The 11,339-nt window shown below is 42.6% G+C and overlaps 1 protein-coding gene across 1 annotated transcript in view; it reads left to right on the forward strand.

Moving 5' to 3' along the window:
- Positions 1-7,944: 7,944 nt before the first annotated feature.
- The window catches only part of tub (TUB bipartite transcription factor), a gene marked incomplete at both ends in the record, with an annotated part of 16,173 nt that continues 12,778 nt past the window's right edge, over positions 7,945-11,339 (forward strand). Inside the window, 2 exons of the mRNA XM_079736667.1 lie at positions 7,945-7,982; positions 11,103-11,154. Coding sequence (XP_079592793.1) covers positions 7,945-7,982; positions 11,103-11,154 — 90 coding nt within the window. The remainder of the gene's footprint in view (positions 7,983-11,102; positions 11,155-11,339) is intronic.

Genomic DNA, 11,339 nt, shown 5'->3' on the forward strand with positions numbered 1-11,339 from the left:
TCCTCAGTGCATCAGTAATTATAGTGATCATAATGGTAGTACTAGTAGTAGTCGTAGCAATACAGACACATTGATTATATAATATTGCGTTCAACATGAGTTAATAGATGGTACTGGCATGGGATTTGCTTCTGCCCTCCCGAATAACAAGCTTACACTTCTAGATTGACCACCAACTGCCTTATGTCTTCATATAAAACCCATCGCTCCTCTCTGCAGCTTCTTGTTATTTTGAAAGCCTTTTTTCTGTACTCACCTGTGCATTAATTTGTGTCAAACACTGTGTTGGTTGACCCTCTCTCTCTCTCTCTCTCTCTCTCTCTCTCTCTCTCTCTCGTGCTGCCGTTTGTCTAGCTACTGCTACGGTATCACAAACTGGCACGATGACATAGTCAAATACAGTATCATCACTGACCCTGTAAGTATCTTGCATGTCTTTCGAATATGGATGGTGTATTCTACATCAATGGATACGCATATGCTAATAAACCCATGGCATAATGAAGGAAGGTATAGGAAGTTATACAATGTACAACGGAAAGATCTGATTGTTTTGTGGTCTGTGAGGGCTGTGACACCTCCTCCACTACCACTTTGTAGTATGGCAGCCTGTTTGAGCCGGATCCTTCACCACACACTGGCTGTCACCGTGAAGAGGTGAGGAGCGAAACCATCCAATAAGAGAGGTGACTGATGATCTTGTATATGTTGGTACAAGAGCCAGGACACCAAAGTTAGCAGCCCTACTCTTGTGATGAGTGCTGTCTGATCTTTAGTGACCACAGGGAGGCTGGACCTTGGTCTAACCTCTCATCCAAAAGACCTCTCCTCCCTGTCTCCGTCCCGGGGCATTTAGGGTACTCCATAGGCCAGAGGGATAGGCACGTCCCACTGGCCTTCCAATACCTATACCAGCACCACCCCATCTACAGTCTAAGGACTGACCAGGCCAGCGCTGCTTAGGTTCCACAATGCTAGGCAGGTGGCATGCCATGCTATTTGGCTGGCATTTGTGAGATGTTGAAACCTACAGAATCAACTACATTCTTTTGATAGGCTCAAATATCTGGAACAGGAAGTTAGAAGAGAGTAGAGGGAGATATGGGAATATGTCTGTTGAGGTAGTTGGAACATTTGGAAAACTGGAAGCATGATGTGGAGCTAAATTCTAGATATGATATTGGTGAAGGGAAATCAATTGACCAATTGGTTTCAATTGACCTTGTGATTGTCATTGTTGCTGTCCTTGTTCTGTCTTCATTGAACCTCTCAGAAGAGGACCAAGGGGTTTGGATATTTTCTTGTTGTGGATTATTACATGGCGATTTTAGTCTTCATTATCGAGATAATCGATTATCTCCTATTTTTGGACTTTATTTTAATTTCAGACTGAGGTCTCATTTAGCTCTCTGTCTCTGCTATCTTGCTGCATGGATTGCATTTCATGAAAACAACTATCATTTTGAGCTTGATCCTGGTCCTCTGCTATTATTAATTGTTAATTATATATATATATATATATATATAACTTTAGCGGCCTAAATCACTGGACAAAGTGACGTTATAATGTATCTTTAGATGCAAATGTTCCAGGAATTTCTCTTGATTACACCTCTTTTCCTAAAAAGGAAGTGATGCCTCACTGAGCAGTCCCACACATAATAGCTAACCCAGGCTTAATGAGATAGACACATAGACACATGGTCACAACAATACAGCGCACAGAGTGTACGATGACTCATCAGACTAAAGCTTAAGCTATAATGTGTTATTGTAAAAAGACATCAAACAATTATAAACCACAAAGTATAAGTGTTGCCAATATCATACTAAATGTCAGTATAATACAACATAAACAGTTTCTCTTTTATAAAATTAGGAATGAATCATTTATTTATTTATTCTATTTAGGTCTTGGTTACTATCAACCCAATCTATCTCTACTTTATGAGGATTATACCTTCTCTATACTTTGGTTATACTAAGGCATTGCTTGCCTTAGTAAAGGACCATGATTGTCTGTTTGGTCTCTGATGTCGAGCTAAAAGGTTCTGGGTTCCAATATATTCCGTTACTGCCTAGCCCCCACCTGCACCTTAAATTGCTTTTGTTGGAAAGCATCTCCGGAATATGAATAGCTTTGCCAGAGATACATTTAAGTTACAAACACATCCATCTTTAATGTATTCCCTATTGAAATGTTAACTAAATAATCTCATCAGAAGGTTGTGCAACAGCACCCCCAAGTGTACAAGCCTCAACCTCACTTTATTCCTTCCACAGTTGTATGTGTCCCCCTATTGGATTAAACGTGGAGTCACAGTCACTGATATTTGTGCCACGACAGATACTCCGATAGACGATTTGATTTGTTTAAACAGCTTAATATTTTAGGAAGCATTGAGTTTTGTTGGTTGTGTTCGCGAGAATGTCTGCATGATTTGGAAAGAGCCGGTACTCGTGTGTGCTTCAAATGCTAATTGGTTTCCACTGTTGCCATGGTCACAGCAGGAAAAGCAGAGCAGGGTGTCTATCAAGAGTATAGCAGAGTGACGTACGCAGGAGGAATGGGCCTACTCACGGAGACGCTGAGTGAGCCTGCAGGCGCACACTCAAGCCCTCGCTCTCGTCTGTTTTGTCAGGGTGAAAAGACTGAGCTATATGAGCAATCTTCTGTTCATCCTCAGCGCCATTATCCCTTAAGAATAATGTAATTTGGAAACAGCACAGCATGCATTGGTTTGAAGGGTTGATGTGAAGTGTCCATAAACACGGCTGGAACATCTGTTTTTGTAGGGATAATCTACTCAAGCAGAAAATTCAAAATACTAAAAGGATATATCTTTGTCGTTTTCTTTAAATGCTAAATGTTTGCTTGCAATATTCATTTCTTCATTGAGACTATGATATACAGTAAGGTTTTATTCTGTTTTCCATATCAAAACAATATCTAAATGATCATTATTTCAACTATCCATTATCACAGTATGTAAGCATCATTCATCCCTATAATTGATATATACGCTGCAGTGCTCAGCTGCCCTATGATACATTTGAATCTATGCGATCACGCATCTCACCCCTCTCTCCTCACCTTTGCATTACAATCTTTTTTTCTCTGCATTATTTGGTCACATAGCCAGCCTACATCACCCGCAGCTAACATTCATACCATCAGAGCATCCCCGTGGGCACATGGCAGACATTTGGTTTATTGGGGACATTAAGAACAATATAATGAATGCTGGAAAGTATACAGTGTATCCGTGCCACAAATTAACTGTGTATTCCTACCCTAAAACCTGTGCGTGGACAGGAGGTTTTGGGGATGAGGCTGGGGTGTGTGTGATTAGTCGGTGGAGTGCTGTTTGTAGAGATGGACTGCAGAGGGCGAATGGGACTTCAGTGTGTTGAAGCAGTCCATCTGCCCGGCCCAATGGGACACTGGGACACTGTTTCTTCCTGGCTGACATTTCCTAATCCAAATCATGTTTTATGCATGTCCCCCCCAGTTTGGCACTGGGAGATGAGATACAGGGACTTGCGTTGATACAAGATCTACTGTGTCAACACACACAAGCACACACACACACACACACACACAAACAAGCACACATGCACAGGTATAACATACACTACACACGTGACATGGAAGCATGGTTTTTCCGACAGTGCATGTTATTCTTTGCTGTCACCTTCATTGAATTATCTGACCATCTCCAACCAACCATCCAACAATCATCTCTCTCTCACTCTCTCACTCTCTCTCTTCCTCCCTCTCTCTCCCTCTCGCTCTCTCTCTCTCACTCTCTCACTCTCTCACTCTCTCTCTTCCTCCCTCTCTCTCCCTCTCGCTCTCTCTCTAGCTCTCTCTCTCTCTCTCACTCTCTCACTCTCTCTCTTCCTCCCTCTCTCTCCCTCTCGCTCTCTCTCTAGCTCTCTCTCTCTCTCTCTCTCTCTCTCTCTCTAGCTCTCTCTCTCTCTCTCTCGCTCTCTCGCTCTCTCTCTAGCTCTCTCTCTCTCTCTCTCTCTCTCTCTCTAGCTCTCTCTCTCTCTCTCTCTCTCTCTCTCTCTCTCTCTCTCTCTCTCACTCTCGCTATCTCAGGATCTTAACTCTTCCCAGTGACTCATGGCCTCTCCACCACACCCCTCCCTCTCACTTCTTGGCGTGCTGTGATTTACTACTGCCCTTCAATAAAGATGCCAGTGTTTGATCCACTTCCGAACAGCAACCTGCAAAAAAGAACCCAGCATTTCTGGATTTAAGCTGCTCACCACCAGTTACAGGCTTAGACGTTTTAATTAAAGGTTCAACGTTTGAGTGACATAGCCGAATAATAATTGCCCAGACCCCATCATGATTTTTCTAACCATATGTAAAGAAAACCTACACAATCCTGCATAGGGCTTTAATGCTCATATTAATGTCCTGAGCTCAAGTAAGGAAAGCTGTTTTCAAAGGAGATTCAGTCGTATTTTTACAAATGACAGCTGATGTGTACTTTTTTAATATAGCTGTCTGTAACACACCATTTCAACTTAATATTGCCAAAGTACAGAAATTGTCTCTCTCTATATGCATTTTTCTTGTGTTTCTGTAGACGTTTTTTTTTTCTTTGTACATTCTAAAATAATAAACAAAGCTCCTTATCATTAAACACACCTTTCCGCAATGACAGACCACAGGCTTGTCATCCCTATATGAATTCATGAAATAATTAGTGTTGGTAAGTGTAGACAAAATAGTGTAGAGTTATACTAAGCAGGATGAACAATGTCAAACCTGGATACATGTAACAATATCTCATAACCAGCATGTCACTTCACCTATTTAGACGTGTCTATGTGTTTAGCGGTCTGTACAATATCAATTAGGTCAGAGACCTGCTTGTTCACACCAAAGTATTAAAGTGCCCTGACGCCTTTTAGCAATGTTGAGCTCATTGTGCTCAAAATACGCCGGTATCCTGGTTGTTCATGTGATTGTTCGCATCATGTAAACATACTAAGTGATGTTCTATAAGGACCACCACAAGCCTAGACACCGGCCACCAGGGATCTCTGAGGTCATGGTTTGGCCAGCTCCGGACATTAGGAGGAGGTTGCCTTAACTTTAATCACCACAAGGTTACCTCAGACATGCAACGGCTCTTATTAAAACATACGGGCTGCTCAACGGGCTGCCCATAGCCAGTGGGAAACCTGCGAATGATGTAGCTTTTGAACCTCAATGCCATCCATGATAGGGGATGGCTTTCAGACATTTTCCCCTGGAGGGGCCAAGATGTGGTGGGAGGTCGTGTAGGGTGTCATGGAAAGACGGGATAAAAAAGATCAACCAACCTTTTGAACGAATACATACTGGGACATACCCAGTATGTCCCAGTATGGTTGGAGCGATGCGCAATAAAACATACACTTGATGGAACTGAATGCAGCAAAGAACATGAAGTAGGGCAACTTCCTGGACTTCTATTGCTGGCCTTCTCTAACTTGAATGCCAAAACACTTATATAATCTACCTTCCCTATACAATAGGTTGTGTAACTATTTGTAAAAAACAACAACAACAACGCTGATTTTGAGTTGTTATGGTGACTTAACTCGTTGCTGTTCATTTTTCTTAGTGATCTTATTTGTTGCCGTGAAACTGCCAACATCAAATGGCAAACCTTGAAACTGATACTACTTCAGTATCACGTCACTTCCTTAAATGTGGTCTGGAAACAAACAGCTCTGTTCTGTTTAGAGGGGGCCGTGCCATTTGCTACTTAATGGGCGAATACATACACGAGAAGAGAGTGTATTTACTTAGGAGTGGTGGCAGTTCAAGATGATCAGGTTCATGTGCTCTTGTGATAGAAAGGTGTCTGATATAGAAGCCTTTAACCCCCCCCCCCACCAACTCTCTCATTACCAAGGGTGAACATCAAAGGGCTTACGCATCAAATATGAAGGGCGGTGATGTGCTTACAACTTCTCTCGTGGTGAAACAGCATGTTCTCAAGCCTCGTTCTCGTATCAAACCAAGTTCATATCACGCTCCCGAACCTATACAATCCCAAACCCAAACAATGGTTACAAACCCTAAAATGAGATTCTCCTCTTTATTTATATGCTGCATTACATCTAAACCGGCAGAAGTGGGGTGGATATGAAAGCTGACATAATATTACTTTAGGTACTCGACCATACCACTTTTTGGCATACATTTTAAAATCATATGTAAGACATGCTTAGCACTGAGGCTAGAAAATATTGAGTGAGGCATTTATGAAACGTTAGTCTCTGACAAGCGTGTGAATTTACCCTTCAACTGTCAGCACAATTCAGTGTCTGAGTTAAATTTATGAACTGAGGCCTGCAGTTATTTTCTGTCGTTGAGTGCATTTCCTGATGCCCAGACTGCACTTCAATGTATACAACTTGCATATGGAATATCATATTATGCCGAATTGAAAAAAAAAAGGTATCTCCACTTTGATATATGAGATGGATTCGGGACTGGGCATGGGGAAAATACGTGTAGGATAGGGAATGAAAATTACTTATTTCAAGATAAGTCCCCCATTAGACCTGATACGATAGTGAGCTCTGCCTGTTAATGTGGGGGCAGTGTGTGTGTGTGTGTGTGTGTGTGTGTGTGTGTGTGTGTGTGTGTGTGTGTCGGGGGGGGGGGGGGGGGGGGGGGGGGCGGGAGGGGTCCGTCCGAGGGACGATGAGGGAGGTGTGGGGGGGGGGGGGGGGGGGGGCTTAGAGCAGATGAGTCTGACAGGGTTGGAGCTGTGGCACCATCACAGTGTTCCTTTTGTCTGGTGGAGAGTGTTAAATTAAGGACTGTGTGTGCAGACGAACACTTCCTCGCACACAATTTTATGCTAATTGGCCTTTGCACACCCAATGAAAAAATACAATTATAGCCCCGGTAACACATCTTCATCGCTGCTTTAAACGCCTCATGCATTACACACAGCGTGCATGAGAGAGCGAGTGAAGAGGAGAGAGATAAATGTATGCGTTTGTGTTTGTTTAAGCCGAAGTGTGTGTGCCTGCCATTGTGGTTTTCATTATGCACGTATGTGTGCATCATTGAGGCGGACAAGTGCTTCGTTTGTGTCGGCCGTATTGTTCCCCGGGAAAAAGGAGGAAAGCGACAAAAAAGGTTTTCTCCGTTACCTGTTTCCGATGCCCTCCTCCAGCTCTCACATCGAGGAGGCTGCCGCCGTGCAATATATACGTGGGGAGCGGGCAGGCAGAGGCAGTCTGAGAGGGGAAGGGGGAGGGGCAGATTTAAAGGAGAAGAGAAGGCAGAGGGAGAGGAAGAGAGAGAAAGACAGCGAGAGACGAGGGAGGGAATTTCGGATACAGAGCGTATGGAGCGAACGCCCGGGGAGAACGGTGCAGAAGTGGAGCGGAAGAAGCCACCACTGGTGTGAGAAACAGAGGCAGGGGACGCAGGAGAGAGAGAGACAGAGAGAGAGAGAGAGAGAGAGAGAGAGAGAGAGAGAGAGAGAGAGAGACAGAGAGAGAGAGAGAGAGAGAGAGAGAGAGAGAGACAGAGAGAGAGAGAGAGAGAGAGAGAGAGAGGCAGGCAGCAAGCGAAAGGCAGGCAGTGTGGTATTTTTTTGTGTTGTTGCACCGTGCGGGTCTGAGGAGCGCGTTCGTCGTTCGTCATCCCCAGCTTCCAGAGCAAGGTGCTGGTGGCCCGGGCTGGCCTGTTCTACCTCCAAGCCCTTCGGAGGACATTCTCGGGGAGGCTCAGCGAGGCTGGGGCTTGGGGGAGCATGGAGCGGGCTGTGGGCAGCAGAGGATGAACACGCTATGATGGCTATCTCGCTCTGATCACTGACAGCCAAGCAAACCTACAGCCACTTGTGCTGTTGCCATCGCAGGCCATTTGCCTTGCAGCGAGAAGGCGCTAGCAGTAGGCGCGAGGCACTCGGGATGAGCTCCAAACACTCCTCTGACTGGATTCCCTACAGGTACACCTCTGTCCTGGGAGCCCCCCGGAAACATTCTGCTATGAGGGGTTTGCATGCGCTTTGTGTTATTAAGTGTGTGTTTGTGTGTGTGTGTGTCTGTGGGTCTGTGGGTGTGTGTGTGTATATGCATGTATTCTGGTAGTTGTTACTTACTGTGCATGCAAGCGTGTGTGTGTATGTGTGTATGTGTGTGTGTGTGTGTATGTGTGTGTATGTATGCATGTATTATGGTAGTTGTTACTTACTGTGCATGCAAACATGTGTGTGTTTGTGTGTCTGTGTGTGTGTGCATGCAAGGATATTCTGGTAGTTAGTGTGCATGCATGTGCATATCTGTGTGTGTGTGTGTGCGTGTGTGTATGCACATATGTTTTAGTGAGTGTGCAAGTGTGTACATATACTGTGTGTGGGTCATTGTTATTGTGAATATCTGTGTGTGTGTGTGTGTGTGTGTGTGTGTGTGTGTGTGTGTGTGTGTGTGTGTGTGTGTGTTCTAGTGGAGGTTTTTGAGGGTGCGATTCAATCGATCTAATGATGAACACTGAAAAGACTGTGAGGAAAGAGAAGGAATGAGTGGCGTGGCAGAGGTCATAATCACTTGAGTGACTGGCTTGGCCCTGATGAATTGGCACAGGTGTAGCAGACACATCCTCCTTCAGCTCTCAATTGGAAAGCTTAAATATTTGGTAAACTGCACATGAATTAGAGTTCTGTCAGTATATCTGAAATCCTCTTTCTTTGAAATGTATATGGGGCTGAGGGAGTAAAACTAATCTTACTTGTAATTGCAAAATGGTGTTTTGTGGTTGAGGAACAGAGACTGTGTGTCTCATTTGCCATGTGTGTTTTACACTTGCAGGATTTATTTTTTTATCTCGAAAATGGAATTATATTGCCATGGTTTCAATGCTCCCATTGTTGCCGTTTGCTCCTGCTTTCTATACATTAATGACACAGAACTGACTGTGAGTGGTTGAATGAATTGCATGAGACTACATATTGTGTTAAGTCATTAGACATTTTAATAACCTGTGAAATTATAGCTGTTCAACGAACATCGTCTACAGTGGTGGTTCCCTATAGCTACCTCTTTTGTTCACTGTGCTCCTATTCACTTGTTATAATAATTTATGATGTTATTCCTGGACTAGTTTCATTAATTATGAATAGTGCTCTTGGACATTACAAAGGCCAGCACTTTGCCGATATAGCTCAATAACCTTTGATTCATCCAATAGTGTCGTGATACTTTCTCCAAGTTAGACTTTAATCCATCCAGACTATTTTAGTATTTTCTATTATAATTATTCAATTGTTTTTTTTTTTTTATATTAATCTGGTGGGAAATGTCGTTTGAAGTTCAAAAGTCAACAACACATTAAAGGTTATTGAACATATGTAATGAGGTTATCAGTGGGGGATTATGTAACCACGTATGAACCTTTTCATAATGACGGTGCAGCAACAGTCACAAGAGTCTCTCCACGGTAATGAGGTAGTTGACCTCCACAGGAATATATTCGTGTGCTCATGTGTCTGCCATGCTCTTCATAACTGATTGCACACGAGTGCTTTGTTTGTCTCTATGTGACAGAGAGTGGGAGTTGTAGTGTGCATTTCATGTCATTATATCCATTTTCCTGCATGTGATTTGGCGCTTGAGTTAAGTTAACAGTTAACAGTTAGGTTAACAGATTTCCATCATCCGGAATTTTGGTTGTGTTGGGTTGTCCGAAATAATTATTGAGGTGTGACGGGTAATACACAGTTGGTTGCAGTCATTACATGCTCCCTTGGACGAGAATGTGATAATCATGCTAAATGTGTTAATTTTTTCTCAAGGACCTAGGCTTTATAAATAGATGATGGGATGACGGTTTTGAGATAAGAATTAGGACAATTTCTGTAAAAGCACCTTCCGCATTTTGCATCAAACTTGAAATGTAGAAATATTGTTGTGTTGCAATTGTCAATTGTTAATTTAATGTTAAATCCTAGATTATTTAAACGGGGCTTAATGTCATGCATTGATGAGGTAAGGTTTTCCTGATGACATAACGCTACCTATTTGCACTGCAATGCTTTTTGGGATAATGAAGACACCTTGTGTCACAATTACTATTACGTCGGTTCATTAGTAAAAGGAGACCTACTTCTTTATATTACTTGTTCATCCTTAAGCTTTTCCTCCACCACCAGCGTTCTAATTGGCCTTTAATAAGGAATTGGGGGAAGGTCTCAGTGGTGCCAGACCATACTAGCTGCAGCAGCAATCAGTGATTTCCCTACTGCTGTTTAAAAGCTCTAAAAATCACAAGTGGCTTTATTTCCCAACAATCATTATCTTATCTTAAAAGTGGCGTGTGTAGAATTGTGTGGCATCTAGCGGAACAGACGTGGCAGAAATGGAACATAATATCCATAAGTATGTTTTAATAAGAATATATTCCCATAAAAATAATAATCGTGTTTTGGTTACCTTAGAATGAGCCCTTTATATCTACATAGGGAGCGGGTCCTCTTTCCAGTAGCACGGCATGATGCACCGCCATGTTTCTACTATTTTCCAGAAGGGAACAAATCGCTAATGTTAGCAAAAAGCTGTAACACAATGCAGGACAATGAAGCATTATTATCGCCATCTTACTTGTAAGGTATGACCAATCGTTTAACAGACTAAATAACCAGACCAGATGAAAATCCCTCAAGGAACCTAATATATTGAACCTTGACTACCTGATCCTATCCTACAGGGTGACCTAATTTTGGAAGTAATTAATGGTACCTGCGTCAGCGTAGCTTCTCCTACGTGGTTGTTAGGGACGAGGGGGTTATAAGTTTGGTGCTATCTACAACCTCACCGCTAGATGCCACTAACTCCTACACACTACACCTTTAACATTTCCTTTGTTTGGATTTGATTCTTTTAATAATCAGAAAGTCATCGGGCCTTGTTGCATAAAGTAGTTGCATAAAAAAACACAAGTGCAACTGTAACATCCTTACATTTATTCAAATAATATGAAAGACAAGCCCAAAATGACAACATGCATTTCAAACCAATGAGCTATAAGTCATAGTGTAGGAAAGCCATATTTAATGTCTCCTTTTTGTTTCCAGCACTCTAGATGATGAAGGGAGTAACCTCCGACAGCAAAAACTGGACAGACAGGTGGGTCCTAGAGGGTTTTATTTTCATTCAAAGTAATATTAACAATATTAATATGTGAAAGTGAATGACCCAACTCCATGTCCATCTATTTATTTAATAATTGCATTTATGCATTCACAATCTTTGTGGAGGACTGTATCAGCCTGAATCAATGTGAAAGATAAATCATCTTTCACCAGAACACT

The sequence above is a fragment of the Pollachius pollachius genome (assembly GCF_949987615.1).
Source record: "Pollachius pollachius genome assembly, chromosome: 5".
NCBI lineage: Eukaryota > Metazoa > Chordata > Actinopteri > Gadiformes > Gadidae > Pollachius > Pollachius pollachius.